At 36.9% G+C, this 23,001-nt stretch overlaps 2 protein-coding genes across 4 annotated transcripts in view; one reads left to right on the plus strand and one right to left on the minus strand.

Moving 5' to 3' along the window:
- rhag (Rh associated glycoprotein) overlaps positions 1–10,432 on the plus strand; it is a 58,298-nt gene extending 47,866 nt beyond the window's left edge. The window contains exons 8-10 of the mRNA XM_028797451.2: positions 5,180–5,253; positions 5,928–6,001; positions 8,121–10,432. Of these exons, the coding sequence (XP_028653284.1) occupies positions 5,180–5,253; positions 5,928–6,001; positions 8,121–8,195 (223 nt within the window). The 3' untranslated portion in view covers positions 8,196–10,432. The remainder of the gene's footprint in view (positions 1–5,179; positions 5,254–5,927; positions 6,002–8,120) is intronic.
- An 11,233-nt stretch (positions 10,433–21,665) lies between these two features.
- Positions 21,666–23,001, minus strand: part of si:dkey-119f1.1 (Structural maintenance of chromosomes protein 6-like) — a 155,552-nt gene continuing 154,216 nt past the window's right edge. The window contains exon 27 of one of the 3 annotated variants that reach the window (XM_051925505.1): positions 21,666–22,125. In XM_051925505.1, coding sequence (XP_051781465.1) covers positions 22,020–22,125 — 106 coding nt within the window. In that variant the 3' untranslated portion in view covers positions 21,666–22,019. The remainder of the gene's footprint in view (positions 22,126–23,001) is intronic. The other 2 variants (XM_051925506.1, XM_051925507.1) reach the window with 2 other exon arrangements.

Raw genomic sequence — 23,001 nt, forward strand, 5'->3', positions numbered from 1 at the left:
CCTTAACAAGTTTCCAACCATGTCCTTGTGTTCTTGTTGATGAATGTATTTTAGAGTAACAGTTTGCATCCACTGTACTAATTCCTTTCATAATTTAAATACTTCAATCGTGTCACCTCTAAATCTCCATTTGTTTAAACTGAACAGGTTCAGCTCTTTAAATCTCTCTCTGTAGCTCATAAGTCAGTCGGAATCAGCCTAGTTGCTCTTCTCTGCACTCTCTCTCTTGAGTGACTAAATTTTTTTTTTTTTTAATATGGACATTGAAACTCCAGGGGCCTCATGTAAAAATATGCGAATGCACAAAAATGTTGCGTATGGCCGTATCCATTGTCACATTGCAATGTATAAAAACTAAACTTGGCATAAAGCCACGCACATTTTCATGCCCGCTCAATCCCTTGCTTACGCAAGTTCTCCACTCGGTTTTGCAAACTGGCGGCACCCAGCGTCAAAGCAGTGCTACTGTTCCTGTGTGATTTCCCTTTATTTTTTAGATTCACATCCCTGACGTGACTTTATCAAGTACCCTGAAATTAACCGCGTTTTTTAGTTCAAGGCATCTGATTTAATCAAACTGTAACCACATGATGGTACACCGAATGGCCAAACTATTCCAAATACCATAGCCACTTTAGTGTTGTTACTCTCAGTGCACCACTCGGATTATTTTAACCCATTGTACCTGAGTGTGAATCACAGCTGTACAACAGCTGATCGGAAAGCTCTACAGTAGACTGTGTCAACAGCAGGGAGAAATATCGGGATACAGCTTCTAGCACACGCTGCCTCAGCCATCAGCACAGTCTATTTGAACTTCTCCCATTTGGCAAACATTTCAGAGCCTTTCCTGTACGGACCTGTCACTCGATTAACTTCCTTTTGTTGTTTATATCACTGCTTAAACCAACAAATAGTACGTTTCTCCTTGCCTCTTCTTGGTATTCGCTGAAAATCTTCGTTTTTCTTGTGTTTTTGCCATTGTCTTTACAAAGAACGCAAACATAAGGGGCTATTTATATTGACTTGCATATTCAAAGAGGCGTAATTCTGGGAGGAGTTGGGGTGGAGCAGCAGGCGTGTGCACAAGCGTTACTTATCAAGCTGACTGGGATTTATGGAGCGGAAGAACATGAAAGTTGGCGTACGCACAGATTTATGTATCTGGATTTTTTTGTGTGTTCGCACATTTCTGCTTTTGTCCATACGTCATATTTTAGTGTGAATTCTATGCACGGCGTTATGCATGAGGCCCCAGGTGATGCCTCACCTGGGGCAGAGTATGTCGTGGCTGAGGATCTGCACCAGTATCTGGAAGGATGCTGGTTCAAACCCCATTACTGCCAAAAAGAAATTCTACTCTGCTTGGTCACTTGAGCAAGGCCCTTAACCTGCACTTGCTCCAGGGGTGCTGTCCAATGGCTGACCCTGTGCTCTGACCCCAAGGAGTATGTGAATTCTTAATAGAAGAAACTGTATAACGCAAAATAAAAGAACAAAACTACTACAGTATATACAGTAACAATAACCTCCCTGCTTAGGCAACCAATAGTTTTGGTTAAATCTTTTGGCTCACCAAGTTCATTTGCTTTGAAGCCAAATTATTGCCAAATATGCAAGGTTTTTAGCTCATCTGTGCTTTTCTATATAAAATGAGGTATTCTACTATTTTGTTTACTATAAATGGCTATTAATAATAAGGCCACACAGCTTTCTGTTCCCAAGTTATAAATTGACTGAAACAGCTTTTGGTTCTGCGGCATCTGCATTGTTTTCCATTCCCTCTACCATTAAGTTATAAACTGACTGAAATAGATGCGTTAAGTTATAAATTGCTGGTGCAATTCAGGAAGAATGTATAAGAGAGAATACTTTAAATGTAAATTGCCCCTGTAGTTAAACTGTCTTATAGCTCATCTTGGTTCATTTGAGCAAAATTAACACTTAATATAAGCACTCTTTTGTTTCAAAATATGACTACTTTAAACTCAAGGACAACTTTATAACACCATTGCATATGGCAAATAAATATATTCCATGACTGTGAAGAAATAATGTAGACTTAAAAAATACAAATCTTGCCCCCACCACCACCTTCAGAAGAGAGCCAAACAAATAAAAGCCAGTGTCTCTGCCCAAGTACTGAGCATTCCAGCAGCTTATTATATAGGACTGGGTTGGTCCCACAGCACCAACATTAGGAGGCCCTGCTTCCCAAGGGATAACAGATAAAGGACAAGAAATATAACAAATGTGTAAGTATTAAATTAAAATACATAATATTAATACATTCATGTAAATACACAAAATGCTTATTAAACAATAACAAACACAAAAAGAATGAGAATAAAATAAAATTGCAACAAATTACAAAGGAGTACATAAAAAACAATAAAATAAGGAAATAAAAAGAACTACACTAGAGTCAAGTCCATTTAACCTAAAAGGAAGACAAGAAAAGAAAGTTCTTTGCTTGTAAATTAGGATTTTCCTTTAAGGAAATTCAAAAAATGAACAAGAAAAAAATGTCCCAAACAAAGTAATTACACTCAATAGTTTCGCTTTAGTTGAAGCAAGCATCAGCATCACTCTGGCTAGCTGGTTAGCAGCTTCTACTCTACCACGCAGAAGTCACAAAATGTAGTTGTTTTGCGAGTAAAAGGTGGCATGACTTTTGTTTGTATATTTCATATCTCTGTATGCTGCAAATAGTCTGTTTTAGATGTTTACAGTATATCATAAATAATAGAACTGTATGTAGCTAATTGTAGTTTTCATAGTACAGGACCACTAATTGGAGGCCTGATTACTACAAGGTATTTCATACACTGTTTGGGGCTATTAAGAGACTTTCACTGGTTTGTAACCAGGACCTAGGAAAAAAGTATAAAAAGCCTTACTGTACTATAACTATACTAGCACATCACTTTAGAACTGATAACATTTATGACAGAATGTTATAGGTATTTGTCTCTAGGTGCCTTTAATCCTGTCTGTTGCAATAATGTGTTTGTAGTGTGGACTTGTAGCCTTTCCTACCTTGCCATTGGGGGAATTGTGTGTCAGGTATAGCTGGAAGGAAAGATGTGAGGTGCTGAAAACCTTGGAGATAAGCAGCAGAGTTTGCATATGGCCCCTAGAGGAGCTGAGACTAGAAACTTCTTTTGTGCAGTTAACTCTGCACATCCTCAAAGACAGGGCATCACTGCAACATGATAAATCTTGCTTTTTGATACAAATGCCAACAAAGACAAAATGGAATGAGCAGAGGTGTAAAGGACACAATATGTGAGGTGTCCTTTTTGGGCTGCTACATAACTGTGTAGTAAAATTAGTCAAGTTTGTACAAGCTCAAATTCTGTAGCAAGTGACATGCCACTCACTACTTTGAAGCATTATAGATAGCCTTTGTTTCTAGGCAAAGACACATATAAGAAAGGAGAAGAAAGAAATGACTGGCAGATGAGCTTGTGAGGTGAAGTGTCTGTGTTTCTCAATGCAATTTTAGTGGCCATGGACAACTGGTTGGAGCTTTATTGCACATTCACTCTTACTGCATACACTGAAATAAATGCAGCAGTGGAAGAAAAATGATATTAAATGAAGTGTAACATGCTTCGGAGAGGAAGAACACCTTCTCGTAATACTGTTTTAAAATGCTTTAACAAATTTCAGTATAATTGTAATGTGAAGAACATGTTGGGACCATTGAGAACTGTAAGAATACCAGAAAATATCTAAAGGTTTGTATCATTAAATATTTTAAAGTAATGACTGTTTACTGAATTATTCAACAAGATTTATCATGTCACCCATATAAACAAACAGTACAAACATTTTCGGGTGGCATGGTGGTACAGTGGTAGTGCTGCTGCCTCACAGTAAGGAGACCTGGGTTCGCTTTCCAGGTCCTCCCTGCGTGGAGTTTGCATGTTCTCCCCGTTTCTGCGTGGGTTTCCTCCCACAGTCCAAAGATATGCAGGTTAGGTGCATTGGCGATCCTAAATTGTCCCTAGTGTGTGATTGGTGTGTGGGTGTGTGTGTGCCCTGTGGTGGGCTGGCACTCTGCCCGGGGTTTGTTCCTGCCTTGCGCCCTGTGCTGGCTGGGATTGGCTCCAGCAGACCTCCGTGACCCTGTGTTAGGATATAGCGGGATGGAAAATGACTGACAAACATTTTCAGGAATAGTTTAGCTACTTTTTACTTTTTTTATTTATTAATGGTAGAGCTCATTAAAAAAAAAGCTGTCAAAACAACAAAAATAATTAAGACAAGGTAAACAAACTGTATTGGCTAATTTTTTGACTACTTTTTTCACTATCCAGTGACATTATTTAGCAAGCTAAATGACTAGACACACTATCCTTTCAAAAATCATCACATTCTTGTGCTGCACCTCAAGCATGTATTTCTGTCAACTTTACTAAAAGCTTAACACTGTGCATTTATGCTGGCATTATTGCACCTTAGGAATGTTTTCCTTTTTTGAGTGACAATTATTATTTTAACCGTACACTTTTTATACATGTGACAGAAATGTTTAAAAAGAAACAAAAACATTTATTTTTTATTATATGGCCATTGCTATTTGTCTATTTATAGCTCTGCCATCATTCCGATAATAATCTATGTCTTGGGTCCCAGTATGGTACTAATTTTCCCATTTGGGTTCTCAGATTAAAAAGTTTAAGAAGTCCTGATCTAATGCTTTAATTTCAAATGTTTAAATATGTTAGATCATGAACACTTGCCATTACTTATTCTGAACTGATAAATGCATACATTTGTAGCCTACTTTTTGTCATCTGATTTCTGGTGAGATAAAAGTGGGATTGTTATGGACAATTTTATTCATTGTGGTGGTAGTCCTGGTAATAAAATGCCTTTGGGTAAAGACCATGTGGCTGTAACAGATGGTTCAATCCTGATTAGAACGGCCCATTTCAAATCAAAGTTACTGGTAACAAGTGTCTAGAGCCCTGGTGTTGATGCTTTTATTGGTATTGTGACAATGGAAATAGCATCCCTAATCCAGAGTGAGATTCCCTTGAATATAATTATATCACATTACACTGCTTTATCAAGGAATCACGAGTGGTCATTACACATGAGGATACTATACCTATTTAAACTACTCACTGTTAATACTTAACATTCTTTTTTTCCCTTCTCTAATTAGGAGGTCTTTCCAGATGCAATCTGCAGCTTTGGCATCATCTGTGGGAATAGCCATTATAGGAGGAGCAATCACAGGTACAGCACAGTTTCATTATTAAAAAAAACATTCTTTGCCAGCATCAACATGAGCTAGTACAACCTTATATCTACTTGCCTCTAAGGCTAAATTAATATTTATTGTATTTATAGTGGTGGGCATAATAGTGCATTGGTTAGTACTTCCACCTCCCACTTCTAGGAGACTGGAGGCTAGTTTTGGCCTGGTCACTGCCTGTGTAGAGACTGCTTTTTCTTTCCCTGTCTGTTTTTTATCTACAAAATTCACATATGTTTTTAATATATTACAATTTGTTAAGAAGAATTATTGAAATAATGGCACTACAATACTAACCTTAACCAATCAATGTAACACTGGACATAATATGACTAAGAAGGTAGCTACTATACTAGTGCTATAGAAAACAAAAAAAAATGCCACAGAGGAAAATGTCTGTGCTCTAAATCAATTAATGTCTATCTAGATGTAATTCACCTGCTCTCTCATTCCTCTTCCTTTCTCTCCATTACTGCTAATACATGTGAATAGGTTTCCTTTACAACACTACCATCTGGTTGAAACAATCTTTTCATAGTGTACCTAAACATTTTAAGCAGAAAAAGAAAGAAAGAAAGAAAGAAAGAAAGAAAGAAAGAAAGAAAGAAAGAAAGAAAGAAAGAAAGATGATTGTTAACATACTGTATTCCTACAGGTTTTATTATGAAGCTACCCATCTGGGGCCAACCACCTGATCAGAACTGCTTTGATGATTCCATCTATTGGGAGGTATGGGTCTACCTTTGATTGTCTTGTTATTTTAATATCCCCCTGAATGTGTTATATATACATTGGCATTTAAGATATGCAAAGCTGAAAACTAAACAACAGTAAAACTACTTTGATTCATATATGTAATAGTTGTATGAGTGGAGATTTCATATGCCTTTCAAGAAAATGTTTAACCACATAAAAATAAAAGATTTTTTGAAACATGTTGGTTATCAAAAATCACTCATGCAGCACATTTTACAGACTTCCACACAAGAACAATGAATTTAGTATACTGTAAATGTGTTACTGACAAACTCCAGCATAAACACACAATGATACTGCATGTTTTTATCCAGAATTGAGCAGAAGCTTCATTAACATCAAATATATTTGGAATACTGAAAGATAAGCAACCACAAGCAAAATGATACATCATGAAAAATAAGTAATTAAAAAGCACACAAATAAAAAAGAGACTTACATGAAATCCATCCATCCATCCATTTTCCAACCCGCTGAATCCGAACACAGGGTCACGGGGGTCTGCTGGAGCCAATCCCAGCCAACACAGGGCACAAGGCAGGGAACCAATCCTGGGCAGGGTGCCAACCCACCGCAGGACACACACAAACACACCCACACACCAAGCACACACTAGGGCCAATTTAGAATCGCCAATCCACCTAACCTGCATGTCTTTGGACTGTGGGAGGAAACCGGAGCACCCGGAGGAAACCCACGCAGACACGGGGAGATCATGCAAACTCCACGCAGGGAGGACCCGGGAAGCGAACCCGGGTCCCCAGGTCTCCCAACTGCGAGGCAGCAGTGCTACCCACTGCGCCACCGTGCCGCCCTACATGAAATCCTAAAATCCTAAAATGATTTTTACTTTATTATTACTGCAGTAAAAACAGTTGAGACTAGTGGGTCACTTGCTGTAAATGAATTCATACAGTTATTAATTTACTCACCATTCTCTTCATTTCACTAAAAATGAAAGGAAGCAAAAAGCTATGCAGAAAGAAATGCAACAGATTCAAGATTAAATGTAATTAATGTAATTGTAAAAAAAAATGAAATAATATTTTTTATCGTAATGAGGCATATTTGTTTCCCATTGTATCACCGTTTAAGAGGGGGTTTCGGAGGACTAACCGCATCTCCTTGGGGTGCCAGGGGGGTTGGCGAGCAGGGGGTAACCCCCTAGATATGTGTGTGTATATACAGTATATATATATATATATATATATATATATATATATACACACAGACACATATATGACAAGGTGGGAAGGAAAGGTTTGTTCTACTTAGATATCTCATCTTGCATTTTGAGCAAACTCAGTTTTTGATTGTGCAACCTACATGTTCTCCCCATTTTTGTCACAAGTAACACACAGTGAGTGCTGACCTGGAACCTATCATTATTCTACTAGTGTTCCAATGACTAAACAGATGCTTAACACATGTCTAATGCTTAAAAAAAGTGATTTAAAATTATCTGTCAATGAGTTTAAAACATTGGTAAATTATGTCAAGATATCTTAAAAATTCTGTAGCTATATACATTTCAATAATGGTTTAGAATAAACTCTGTTAAGTCAAACTGATATTCATAGGTATCATAAAATAATTTGGAGATACCTGTAAATGATTTAAAGACTAAGTTTAAGAAGAAATCTTTAATTTATAGATATCTCTAAATCAGGGGTCTTGTACTGAATCTAGGTGCTTGAGGGTCACAGTGGTTGAACGTCAATGAAACAAGTCATTTAAACACATGCATCACTATCACTCTCATCCTGCCTTGTCATGTATTTATTATAATGTAGATTTTGTTTCTTTTCCTGCTTAGTTTATTTTCACCCTTAAAATGTAAAGGTAAACAATTACAAACATTGCACAATTGACTTAAAGTGACTTCACATGATGAAATATTGTCAAATTACTTTTAAATTAAGTTTTGTCAGGAAGACTTCAATCTTGTAAAATATGCAATATAATTCAAACTAAAACACAAACTGCACTAGTGAAGGACAAAATAGAAGTCTTGTGATTAATCATTACGTTGCTTATTTATTTGTCCAACTTATTTTTGCAGTGTTTACTTTTTTTTTTTTTGCTTAATTAGGTGCCAGAAGAAGGAGAGGAAGAGGAAAACCACCTGGCACACGGAGAGCATTCCACTAATAAGATTGAAGCCTAAATTACATTAATATTTAAATTTATTACAGCACTGCAACCACACACAACACTCAGTACACAAATAAAAAATAATGTGGCCTTACAATATGGAACATTTGTGGCGTGACACTTGTCATACATTAAAATTGTGCTGTTTTCTAAAGTTGCTGTACAGCAGATTTGACTTCTTCCCTTCAGAACTTTAAACGTAAACTCTTAATCGTGGGATTTAGTTGAGAATGAACATAATATGAAACTGATCCCTACAAATGCTAAAGCTAATGTATTTTTCATACAGCTAACAGGGCAGACATAGACATAAACATAGACTTTGACAAGTTTGGGATATCTGAAAAACATTTTAGATGTTTCAAATTATTTCCTAATATTTTAAAATGGGTTTCCAACCGAAATATCTTAAAATGCAGATGTGATAGCTTGAAAAAACAGGATGTTATTTCAAGATATTTAAATGTAAGTTTTGAGGTATCTAAAACACCTTTAAACAAACCTTAAACAGGCTTCCAGATATATGAAAATAGCTACCTGTGCATTTCAAGTTATTTCAAAATGACTTTCTTGCTATTTTAAGTTATCCATAATGCATTTTGAGACATCTGAACATACAGAGGAAATGTTATTGAGAAAATAAGAAGTGCAAAAGGAGATGAATTTAGAGATGTCACAAAGTTAATTTCAGATATCTTAAAATGCCTAGGAAGTCAGTTTGGCATACCTTTATAAAAAAAAGGAAACCTTGTTTTGATATATCATGAATTCATTTTCAGATATTTGAAAAGCTCTGCTGCATTTTAGGATATCTCAACTGTATTCTGAAATATCTCTAAACTTTCAGAAGGCTTACCATTCCCAGCTTTCTAAAATAAAATTGACCTAAATCAGAAAAATAAGCCTCCTACAACTGGATATTGAAAACTTCAAGTGATGAAGTGATAATATAACTTGTTAAAGGAAATGAACAAACTTTTCTGACTGCTTGCATTTTTTTTACTTCTCTGTAACATATATTTTATGTATTTATCTTCAGGCTCTCTTTGATTATCAACCTTTATGTGACAAATGCAGCATTTCTGCATTTTTGTAAGTTAAAAATTGTTATAAATTATGTCTAGATTATGTTATAATTAAAAAAAAGTAATGTCAATTAGCACAAAATATTAAAAGTAATATACCTGTAACATATTATATAAAACAACAGGTTTCTACTCCCTGGACTGGGTAAAAGAACAGATGGATAGATAAATTCAATAAATGCACACTTCAAACAAAGCATGCATCAAAGATGTTATCCTGACAAGAAAGCATCATTTTAATTATTTGCCATTTACATTATTTTACTGAATATGCAAGTGCAAGGTATTTTTAATTGAAAAAAAATTATTCTTTCAAAATTATCATTTAAAACTTTACATTTTTTAAAGTAACTTAAGTTACTAAAAACTTACTAAAACTGAATATTATTTTTTTGCATTTAGAACACTTTATTTAATTCATGGTTTTTGTTACTATTATTTATCAGAAAATGCAGATGATGATTTAGCCATGTAAAAGAAAACACTAGATGCTAAGCAAAATTCATTCACTGATCCCTTTTCTGAACTTCTGTAGTGCAAGGTTGTGGGGGAGAATTAAATGAGGCCATCACAAGACACGTTCATGAACATGCTCACATGTTCTGGACCCATTCAGAGTCGGCAATTAACACACAGAGTTTTATAGGGATGTGTGTGGGAAACTATAAGTATCTGGAGAAAATCCATGGCAAAAATGTGTAAGTACATTGTGCACAGATACCAACTGGGCTGAAATTAAATAGCTCCTGTAACAACAGGGCATTGGCACTTCTCACTCACGACTGTGCTACTTTCTGAAAATGCGATTTTACATTATACTGTTCCAAAAGCATTACAAGTGTATAGGTATAAATATAATCAACAGAACAAAGTTAACAAAATGAACACTGACATATTCCAAAGAAAAGAGTGTTTTCTTCTTCATGTCTTTTAATTAATACTGGGTTGATATAAAATAAAACATATGTTATAAAATGCATTGTAAATTTGTTGTATAATCATTTACATTATTCATGTTTTGTGACTTATTTTGTAATGCGGATTGTTTATATATTCATGTTAGCTATTATTTTTATGCCTAAGGTGAAGTTACATTGTTTTCTTCCTAGTGAAACAAATGTGATTTTAAAGATAAATAAAGCATTACTGACACAAATTTCACCAATTATTAATTTCTTGTCATTTTTCTTTCTGACAAAACTAGCAGTTGTGAACCTATAAAGTGCGCTTCTGACTAATAAGAGAAAGCCTGTTTAAGAAGCACACAGTGATTAACGACTGGGTTGGGAACATATAGAATACAAAGAATTTAACGTGCCATTTTAGTTACAATGAGATTTGAGAAACTCTAGTAAATTAAAGTTTGATTTTAAGATGAAGTTTATGACATTGTGCTTTAATGACAAAATAAACTATGAGATTAAAAGTGGAAATATCAAGATTAAAATTGACATTTCGACTTTAATCTCGATATAGACCTTTTTTTCTTCACTGTCTCCCTAAGATGCTTCCCTATGACACTCCGGCCCTCGCCTTTTCATGTCGACTTTGACATCTGACCACTTATTTTTAATTTCGGCACTGTGCAACTTTCTGCACTTGAACTTTTGAGTGCCACTCCATCAGTTTCTTGTCATTGAACATACCACTACCTAAGTCACCAAATTGTATGTTTTCCCTTGCCTCCACGTCACTGAGCAGGACCTCCACCTACAGTCATGGTTTAAATTATCGGCACGCCTGAAATTTTCCTTGAAAATGCACCATTTCTCCCAGAAAACTGTTGCAATTACAAATGTTTTGGTATACACATGTTTATTTCCTTTATGTGCATTGGAACAATACAAAAAAACAGAAAAAAAGCCAAATCTGACATCATTTCACACAAAACTCAAAAACCGGGCTGGACAAAATTATTGGCACCCTCTACTTAAAATTTGGTTGCACGCCCTTTGGAAAAAATAACTGAAATCAAGCGCTTCCTATAACCATCAACAAGCTTGTTACACCTCTCAACTGGAATTTCTGACCACTCTTCTTTTGCAAACTGCTCAAGGTTTCTCAGATTTGAAGGGCGCCTTCTCCCAACAGCAATTTTGAGATCTCTCCATAAGTGTCCTATCGGATTTAGAGCCGGACTCATTGCTGGCCACTTCTGAACTCTCCAGCGCTTTGTCTTCAACCATTTCTGAGTGCTTTTAGAGGTATGTTTGGGGTCATTGTCCTGCTGGAACACCCATGACCTCTGACACAGATCCAGCTTTCTGACACTGGGCCCTACATTGTGCCCCAATATCTTTTGGTAGTCTTCAGATTTCATGATGCCTTGCACACAGTCAAGGCATCCAGTGCCAGAGGCAGCAAAACATCTCCAAAACATCTTAGAACCTCCACCATGTTTGACTGTAGGTACTGTGTTCTTTTCTTTGTAGGCATCATTCCGTTTTCTGTAAACAGTAGAATGATGAGCTTTACCAAAAAGCTCTACCTTAGTCTCATCTGTCCACAAGACGTTCGCCCAGAAGGATTTTGGCTTCTTCAAGTACATTTTGGCAAACTCCAGTCTGGCTTTTTTATGCTTCTGTGTCAGCAGTGGGATCCTCCTGGCTCTCCTGCCATAGCGTTTCTTTTCGTTCAGATGTCGACGGATAGTTCGAGCTGACACTGTTGCACCCTGAGTCTGAACAGATTGAGTATGTTTTGAAGTTGATTGGGGTTGTTTATCCACCATTCGGACTATTCTTCGCTGCAGTCTTTTATCAATTTTTCTCTTCCGTCCACGTCCAAGGAGATTAGCTACAGTGCCATGTGTTGTGAACTTCTTGATTATGTTGCACACAGTGGACAAAGGAACACGAAGATCTCTGGAGATGCACTTGTAGCCTTGAGATTGTTGATATTTTTCCACAATTTTTGTTCTCAAGTCCTCAGACAATTCTCTGCTCTTCTTTCTGTTCTCCATGCTTAGTGTGGCACACTCAGACACACAACAGAAAGGTTGAGTCAACTTTTCTCCATTTTAACTGGCTTCAGGTGTGATTGCTATATTGCCAGCACCTGTTTCTTGCCACAATTGAGTTCAAACGAGCATCATATGCTTGAAATAAAACGATTTACCCACAATTTTGAGAGGGTGCCAATAATTTTGTTTGGCCCATTTTTGGAGTTCTGTGTGACATGGTGTCAAATTTGGCTTTTTTTCTCTGTTTTATTGTGTTGTTCCAATGCACATAAAGGAAATAAACATGTACAGTATATACAAAAACATTTGTAATTGCAATAATTTTCTGGGAGAAATGGTGCATTTTCTGGGAAAATTCCAGGGGTGCCGATAATCTCAGCCATGACTGTAGCATAGTGGAATTTTTTTTTTTATATATGGGCTTTTACCATTGTATTTTAACAAACCACTGAACGGAAATGACTATTTATAATGATTTACATGTTCAAATATGTGAAACTCTGGGAGGAGCTGGGGTGGGGCTATAGGGGTATAGGCATATGCTTTAAAATTCATGTTGAATGAGGGTTTTAAAGGGGAAGTGCGTGAAAATTTGCTTATGCAGTTTTATGCATCTGAATTTTTTTGTGCTTATACACATTTCTATTTTTGTCTGTACACAACATTTTAGTGTGAATTCTATGCACAGCATTATACACAAGGCCCCTGATCTTGGCAGAAAGATCCTTTTTCAGCTTTACACCCTTCTCATTATAAAAGAGGCCTCTAGCTCCAGTCCTGGAGGGATGCAGTGGCTGACAGTTTTCATTCTCGTCTTAATTGGTAACCAGCTTTTGTTACTAATCAAATTATTTTCTTTTCATTTGAATTGACTTGTTTCTTAAGATTTGTTACCCTGAATTTCTTCATTGTTCCTCTGAATTGTTTCATTTATTTCCTTAAATGGCACCAAAACAGAAATGACGTGTAAAGTGAGTGAGCCAGCAGAAGGCCAACTAAGTCAGGGTCTCAAACTCCAACCAGTTTCTTAATTAGGCGGTGATTCTTGTTGTTAATTAAACCCATTCTTTAATTCCATGGTTTGTTGCTGCTCTCATTGTGCAGTAGCATACATTTCTGAAATTGTTGAATTTCTCTTTTCTAAAAGCACTGTTAAAATGTTTTAAGGACCTGAGCAGATCAACATTCCCAAGACCTTCACCTTTCTTTATTTTCAGATATTGTATGACAGATGCAGTTTGCTGGTCATGTTTTGGCTCATTTTATATCTCATTATTGTTTGGCTGCTACCGTGTTTCCCCGAAAATAAGACAGGGTCTTATATTAATTTTTGCTCCAAAAGATGCACTAGGGCTTATTTCCAGGGATGTCATATTTATTCATGTACAACAATATACATTTATCCAAATACAGTCATGTCATCTTCTTCTGGAATATCATCATAACTCTCCACATTCAAACCCTGAATTTCTTGCTACTCCAGCCACTTTTAGGATCCTCCAGGATCGCTGTGCGTTTGATGAATGGTTCGATGTGGTGAAGCAAAATGTCGACATACAAATGCATTCGTGGTGCTTTTATATTCAAGCGTCGCATATTCCCCAAAGTAATGACACAATATATTTTAAAAGTCTCACATACCATCTTCTGTGCCGTCTTTTCTTTTTTTTTTTTTGCACCTTTACAATACCATCAGAATGTACGGCAGCGTATTTGAGCCACAGAGAAAAAACTAAGGACATAATGAAAATGTCTATTTTGTGATTAAAGTAAAAATTTCAGCTTTAACCTTGAAATGTCCTCTTTAACCTCCTAGTTTATCATTAAAGCAGACCGTCGTAAACGTCATCTTAAAATCGACCCAGTTGTTAAATTGGTACGTGCTTCTGGGGCTTCCTCCTGAACTGACAACAGCAATCGCCCCACAGAACACATTACATTTATGATATTCCAGCTCTCTACACATTTTAGAATTCTTAGATTTACAGTGCATCCGGAAAGTATTCACAATGCATCACTTTTTCCACATTTTGTTATGTTACAGCCTTATTCCAAAATGGATTAAATTCATTTTTTTCCTCAGAATTCTACACACAACACCCCATAATGGGGCGGAGTGGTGGCTCTGAAGCTAAGGATCTGCGCTGGTATCCTGAAGGTTGCCAGTTCGAATCCCCGTCACTGCCAATAAGAGATCCTACTCTGCTGGGCCCTTGAGCAAGACCCTTAACCTGTAATTGCTCCAGGGGCGCTGTACAATGGCTGACCCTGCGCTCTAACCCCAAGAGGTATGCGAAAACTAACAAATTTCTAATACGAGAAATCGTTTAAGACGAAATAAAGAACAAAAAAAAAAAAAAATGATGATGTGAAAAACGTTTGAGATTTTTGCAAATTTATTAAAAATAAAAAAATTGAGAAAGCACATGTACATAAGTATTCACAGCCTTTGCCATGAAGCTCAAAATTGAGCTCAGATGCATCCTGTTTCCCCTGATCATCCTTGAGATGTTTCTGCAGCTTAATTGGAGTCCACCTGTGGTAAATTCAGTTGATTGGACATGATTTGGAAAGGCACACACCTGTCTATATAAGGTGCCACAGTTGACAGTTCATGTTAGAGCACAAACCAAGCATGAAGTCAAAGGAATTGTCTGTAGACCTCCAAGACAGGATTGTCTCGAGGCACAAATCTGGAGAAGGTTACAGAAAAATTTCTGCCGCTTTGAAGGTCCCAATGAGTATAGTGGCCTCCATCATCCGTAAGTGGAAGAAGTTCGAAACCACCAGGACTCTTCCTAGAGCTGGCTGGCCATCTAAACTGAGCGATCGGGGGAGAAGGGCCTTAGTCAGGGAGGTGAGCAAGAACCCGATGGTCACTCTGTCAGAGCTCCAGAGGTCCTCTGTGGAGAGAGGAGAACCTTCCAGAAGGACAACCATCTCTGCAGCAATCCACCAATCAGGCCTGTATGGTAGAGTGGCCAGACGGAAGCCACTCTTTAGTAAAAGGCACATGGCAGCCCGCCTGGAGTTTGCCAAAAGGCACCTGAAGGACTCTCAGACCATGAGAAAGAAAATTCTCTGGTCTGATGAGACAAAGATTGAACTCTGTGGTGTGAATGCCAGGTGTCACATTTGGAGGAAATCGGGCACCGTTCATCACGAGGCCAATACCATCCCTACAGTGAAGCATGGTGGTGGCAGCATCATGCTGTGGGGATGTTTTTCAGCGGAAGGGACTGGGAGACTAGTCAGGATAAAGGGAAAGATGACTGCAGCAATGTAAGAGACATCCTGGATGAAAACCTGCTCCAGAGCGCTCTTGACCTCAGACGGGAGCGACGGTTCATCTTTCAGCAGGACAATGACCCTAAGCACACAGCCAAGATATCAAAGGAGTGGCTTCAGGACAACTCTGTGAATGCCCTTGAGTGGCCCAGCCAGAGCCCAGACTTGAATCCGATTGAACATCTCTGGAGAGATCTTAAAATGGCTGTGCACTGACGCTTCCCATCCAACCTGATGGAGCTTGAGAGGTGCTGCAAAGAGGAATGGGCGAAATTGGCCAAGGATAGGTGTGCCAAGCTTGTGGCATCATATTCAAAAAGACTTGAGGCTGTAATTGCTGCCGAAGATGCATCGACAAAGTATTGAGCAAAGGCTGTGAATACTTATGTACATGTGATTTCTCCGATTTTTAATAAATTTGCAAAAACCTCAAGTAAACTTTTTTCACGTTGTCATTATGGGGTGTTGTGTGTAGAATTCTGAGGAAAAATATGAATTCAATCCATTTTGGAATAAGGCTGTAACATAACAAAATGTGGAAAAAGTGATGCGCTGTGAATACTTTCCGGATGCACTGTATACTTGATATCACTTTCATGATGAAATGCATTAAAATATGTATGCTACATTTTCATAAATCGTTAACTTTGCTTAAATAATGAATACTGTTAATAGTTACGCATATGGGGTAGCACTGCTGTCTCGCAGGGAGTCACGTCCCTTGTGTTCCCTGCCTGGAGTTTGCATGTTTTTCTTGGTGGGTTTCCACAGTGGGCTCAGTTTTCCATCCAAAGACATGAAGGTTTGGGGATCTGGTGAAGCTATGACGCCAGTGTATGTGTGTGTGTGTGTGCTTGTGTTCACCTTGCGATGAGCTGATGCCCCGTCCGGGGATTTTGTTTCTGTCTTGCGCCGATGCTGCTGGAATCGGTGCATCCCTGGATTGATGGATGTCATCATTAAACATCCTTTTCAGAGATATTGTGGCAAGGTGTCCCTGGAATTTAATGGATGTTTTGGGCACACGCATTGCATCCCGTGAAGTATAAACCTGGCCTTAGGCGCCTTACTTTTCTGCTGACGATCTTGACTAGGGCTTATTTTTGGGGTAGGGCTTATATTACAGAGCAGCCTAAAAAATCATGCTAGGGCTTATTTTCGGGGAAACACGGTAATTAAGGAAAAACAAACAAAGGGTCTTCAAGAGCAAGTCAATTGAAATTAATTCAAAAGAACTTACTTTGCAGCAAAAATAGGGCACTAATTAAGAAAATGGATAGAATGAAAACCTGCAGCCACTGGGGCCCTCCTTGGGGACCTGTGTTTTATACATTTCCAGAGACTGTTGTGACCAATCCACACTTTGCCACTCCCCTATCCCTCAAATTAGGATTTGCGCTGATGCTGGCCTCAAGCCACATCCACTCACATGATTACCTAGCAATAGTCCCCTTCTCATACATGCATGTTTGTCTGTATGCCCACTGGTGGTTGTGCTTCTCACTCATTCTCCAGTTCCAGAAAGCATACTGGAACTGTTAATATTGTGGCTTTCTTACCAGGGTCTTGCTGACACACACTCCTTTCTGCATAAACGTTGTGCTCTGTCAGTAAGTATAATATATATACAGTAAATATATATATATATATATATATATATATATATATATATATGAATGACAAAATAACCGCTATAGTTAATCAATGATGTCACTGATGGGAATAACCAATGTGCTTGAACAGAGTGTTGAATTCTAGGATGCAATAAACAAGCTAAAACAGAGAACCTTTGGAGAAATATGCAAATGTACAGCAAATGTTAGGAAGATGTGTTATCTGTTAGAATGTTTTATGTTGAAGCTCAGATAAATTAACCAGTATGTACATGTCTGTAAGAAGATGTTACATGTGGGCTTTTGGGGACTTTGATGTTTAACTTGTAAATGATAATAAGGTTAAAATAATTTCAGGATGACAGAAAAGCAAGTCAATCAAGGGTAAATTCTCAATCATCTGGTTTTTAGTAATGTCATTTGTCAAACAGACATCAAACCATGGTATAAAAAGAAAGCCCTTCCATTGGCATACAGTACACAGTATAGAATTGAGAAGTGTAGTTGCAACGGCATTTGAAAGAGGAAAGATGGAAACAGAGGGATGACAATTCAGTGTGCTTATTTGAGGGGTTCATTATTTGTTTAGCTCTTTCACAAGGTATCTGGCCATGTTGGAGTTTGTCTCTTTCATGCTTCTTCAGGTGCAAGTTGTGCTCATTCTGTTGTAGGGGTAATGATTAGGGAGCTGAAGGATACAGGCATCTCTCTGGACCCTGCTAAGTTACTGAAGCAGAGGTCAACAACATCTTTTTGATTTGTGCAGCCCTTTCTAAGAAAGTTTATCTGGTAAGTCTCCGCAGGAGTGCAGATTTTGAGGTGGCTTCTGACTATTGCTTAGGTGTTCTGAAGTGTAGCTTTTATATGGGAAGTGCCCAGGGGCAGTAATAGGCCTTAGGCCTCAGCAAAGATATTCCGAAGTTGCTCTGTATTTGGCCACTGTTGTTTGAAACATGAGTGATGAGTGGATGTCACGTAGGTAAGTATTGTGTGGTGAACATGTAAATCAGTGCTAATAATTTAGACGTTTCCAGTATTAAACTTGTCCACCAATACCAAAAGAACCTTAGAGGTTAAAGTGTTTTTCATGAGCACTTTTTACACCACAAAAAAGTTGATGTTTCTCTTTTATTATATTAAGTATTATTTAAATAATAAAGTGGTTATGTTACATTCAATACATTACACAATACACTCTTCAAATCAGTCACCAACAAGGTGATTTATTGTAGTATTGTAATATATTGCATTTTAAAATTTTTTTTTAAAGTTCTGGTTAAACTAACAGGTGAATAAGAGGAACTGCTTCCATTCAATATCATTTTCACCTATGTCTGTTTTCATCTTTGTTAATTGTCAGTATGTGGATATACTGTAATTAGGGATGCAAAATCCACAGACTTTTAGTACTTAAAGTTCAAATAAAAATATCATGCTGTACTTTCTTTTTAAATTTTAAATAACAACAGAAGAAGCTTTCTTAATCAAACAATGACATAAATTAAAGCGAAGAATAACTCCATGATTGTTAATCTGGTTGGAAAGAATATTTCTAGCCACAGGGGACCACCAGACTAAACTTGAAAACCACTGGAATAGTCAATCTGTTTACCACTTTCACACTTCTAGTGTAAGCAAGACTAATGGGAAAATAATGTATTACAAAAATATTAAGAAATGATATACATAGGCTTGTAGATGGAAAAGCATAGTTCTGCATAGTCTGTTTTAGACAAGAATGGTGATACAGTGCCTGGCATGCCGTCCTCACAAGGTTTGGACATGTCTTCAGTTTCCAACTGGGGTAAATATTATCAGCAAGGTTTTAATTTTAACAAGACTATTTTTAACAAAAATCTGTGGATCTAATCAGGGTTTTTTTGGGCTCACGGATTTTGAATTTCATTTTAGTTTTTATTTAGAAGCTTCTTGACAAAGTTGAAAATATTTTCCTTTTTATACAATGTGTGCCTTTCATTTTCACAATACTGACATCACTTAATTGAAATAGTAAACTCAAAGTTTATGCCCTAACAGTAACAGTAAAGCAAAATGAGCAACTTTTACATTCAGTATCCACAGATATTTTCCATAGATTTACAGTAATTGAAATATCAATATCCATCCATCCATCCCGCAGAATCCGAACACAGGGTCACGGGGGTCTGCTGGAGCCAATCCCAGCCAACACAGGGCACAAGGCAGGAACCAATCCCGGGCAGGGTGCCAACCCACTGCAGAAATATCAATATCTTTAATGTCTTATCAATCTTAAAGGAATAATTCAGAAATATCAACCCTGTAAATAAAGAAAACTTGTACTGCTAAACTTTGTTTCATCACTTTGAGAATTTTTTTTGATTTAGCAAGCATTTCATCCATGTGTTTTCAGATTTCAAACTTAACAGCATGACAAGATAAACATTCAGAACAATAAGGATAAGAAAAAAAACTGCATCAAAGAAGTAAATATGAATGAAAAGTAAACACAAATAATATATCTTGGTGGAATAATCGACATAAACTACAAAAGTAGTATCATAAACTGGTTCTTTTATTAACCAAAGTGTTGTTTTCCAGAAACAGGAAAAACTACTTTAAGTTATATTTGACAATGTTAAAAATTTTCAGATAATAGAAAAATATAACATCACTAATAAATAAGAATAATGAAACAACCATTTTTAAAGTGCCATATAGAGAGAAAAATATTAGAATGTTTTGGCTTTTTGACAAGTACACACACAAAAAAATGGCACATTTTGTAAAATAATATATATCTTTTAAATTTCACTAAAATTCTACTTCTTAATTTAGCATTAGAAAACAGTACGAATTAAACATCAATATTCAATATTTCTTAGCGAAAGTGCAAAGAAGAAAATCCAGAATAAAACTCGCCAAATATGCATAAGAAAAAAAAGAATATAGCAGTGGTGTGAAAAACTATTTGCCCCCTTCCTGATTTCTTATTCTTTTGCATGTTTGTCACACAAAATGTTTCTGATCATCAAACACATTTAACCATTAGTCAAATATAACACAAGTAAACACAAAATGCAGTTTTTAAATGATGGTTTTTATTATTTAGGGAGAAAAAAAATCCAAACCTACATGGCCCTGTGTGAAAAAGTAATTGCCCCCTTGTTAAAAAATAACTTAACTGTGGTGTATCACACCTGAGTTCAATTTCCGTAGCCACCCCCAGGCCTGATTACTGCCACACCTGTTTCAATCAAGAAATCACTTAAATAGGAGCTGCCTGACACAGAGAAGTAGACCAAAAGCACCTCAAAAGCTAGACATCATGCCAAGATCCAAAGAAATTCAGGAACAAATGAGAACAGAAGTAATTGAGATCTATCAGTCTGGTAAAGGTTATAAAGCCATTTCTAAAGCTTTGGGACTCCAGCGAGCCACAGTGAGAGCCATTATCCACAAATGGCAAAAACATGGAACAGTGGTGAACCTTCCCAGGAGTGGCCGGCCGACCAAAATTACCCCAAGAGCGCAGAGACGACTCATCCGAGAGGTCACAAAAGACCCCAGGACAACGTCTAAAGAACTGCAGGCCTCACTTGCCTCAATTAAGGTCAGTGTTCACGACTCCACCATAAGAAAGAGACTGGGCAAAAACGGCCTGCATGGCAGATTTCCAAGACGCAAACCACTGTTAAGCAAAAAGAACATTAGGGCTCGTCTCAATTTTGCTAAGAAACATCTCAATGATTGCCAAGACTTTTGGGAAAATATCTTGTGGACTGATGAGTCAAAAGTTGAACTTTTTGGAAGGCAAATGTCCCGTTACATCTGGCGTAAAAGGAACACAGCATTTCAGAAAAAGAACATCATACCAACAGTAAAATATGGTGGTGGTAGTGTGATGGTCTGGGGTTGTTTTGCTGCTTCAGGACCTGGAAGGCTTGCTGTGATAGATGGAACCATGAATTCTACTGTCTACCAAAAAATCCTGAAGGAGAATGTCCGGCCATCTGTTCGTCAACTCAAGCTGAAGCGATCTTGGGTGCTGCAACAGGACAATGACCCAAAACACACCAGCAAATCCACCTCTGAATGGCTGAAGAAAAACAAAATGAAGACTTTGGAGTGGCCTAGTCAAAGTCCTGACCTGAATCCAATTGAGATGCTATGGCATGACCTTAAAAAGGCGGTTCATGCTAGAAAACCCTCAAATAAAGCTGAATTACAACAATTTTGCAAAGATGAGTGGGCCAAAATTCCTCCAGAGCGCTGTAAAAGACTCATTGCAAGTTATCGCAAACGCTTGATTGCAGTTATTGCTGCTAAGGGTGGCCCAACCAGTTATTAGGTTCAGGGGGCAATTACTTTTTCCACACACGGCCATGTAGGTTTGGATTTTTTTTTTCTCCCTAAATAATAAAAACCACCATTTACAAACTGCATTTTGTGTTTACTTGTGTTATATTTGACTAATGGTTAAATGTGTTTGATGATCAGAAACATTTTGTGTGACAAACATGCAAAAGAATAAGAAATCAGGAAGGGGGCAAATAGTTTTTCACACCACTGTAGTCATTATAAAAGTAATTAAGAAAAAGGAAATGAACAGTAAAACTATGTTTTTATTGGAACAGATGACTATTGCATAATATGAATGCTACATAATAGAGTTTATTAAACGATAACAATATTCAAACAAAGCTACTTTGACCTGAACGTTTAGAAAAAGAAATTAAGTGACAACCTAAAAACAGTATGTATAAAAGTGATTGAACATAGTATGTCTAATTTATATCTGGAGTTTCTGAGCAGCTATCTTCTGAAGGAAATATAAGCTGTGATATTTTCCTGAATAGGTGTTCTTACAATTGTGAAACTAATACAGCTCTAATTAATCACAAAAATATTTACTCCTCTTCTTCTTGATTTCTTCTCTGGTAAGGCAATGTAGTTTGGCCACGATCTGGATCACGCATCCGAAGAATTCGAATGAGGTTACTGACTGGCAGAGAACTGGGGATGAAAAAGGTTAAAGCAAGTTTAATTTTAAAACTATGTTTATCTAATTATTAAATGAATTATATTTCTCATTTTCTAGTCATACCAACTTGGAATCATGAGGTTCAAGGAAGAAACCAATCCTACAATATATGGGGCACCAGTCCATCTCCATGCTATAGTATTATAGTATTGTTAAAATAAAACTAGAGGGCCGCAGTCAGTCCAGAATTAGTTTACGTCTTGCACTCAGTAATAAATGCAATATATACATAGAAATATATATAAATTTACTGTCAAATAAAAATATCAATATGGTTTAACACTGCTGAATAATGACGCTGCGCCAGGATTCATTTCTCCTATACAACTTAATTTTACTTGTAGTTACTACAAATAAATAGATGTTTTCTAAAGTACATATCTTACAAACTTCAAAAAAAATTTTTTTTTTTTCATTAATAGATATTAATGCACTATTTAAAAAAATTATTTACTTGTAGTTCACTACTTCTAAGCAAATATAAATTGTACTCTGAATGTCCTAACAGTTTTAACTATACGTTTTAAAAGGACAGAAAAGTATAATGTATAATGTATAAACTGGGATCATAAAAATTTCACCACATAGTTCCAAAAACTGCTAATTTAAGGAGACAGGTTGAAAATATGCTTGCTATATTATCAATGTAGGATACAGTCTTCCCATATTTCAAGTGCTATAAGAAATTCTCCAAGTGGTTTAATCCTTAACACTAGAATTACCAGAGCCTACGAAAAAACTCGTAGATCCGGCCCACCTTAAATCGCTTCTTAAATCCGTTCACACCTCTCTGCCAGCATTCTTTGTCCTCTAAATCTATACTAATTAATAAAAGGCAAAGCCCTCAC

This window comes from Erpetoichthys calabaricus, chromosome 3 (assembly GCF_900747795.2).
Source record: "Erpetoichthys calabaricus chromosome 3, fErpCal1.3, whole genome shotgun sequence".
Lineage (NCBI taxonomy): Eukaryota > Metazoa > Chordata > Cladistia > Polypteriformes > Polypteridae > Erpetoichthys > Erpetoichthys calabaricus.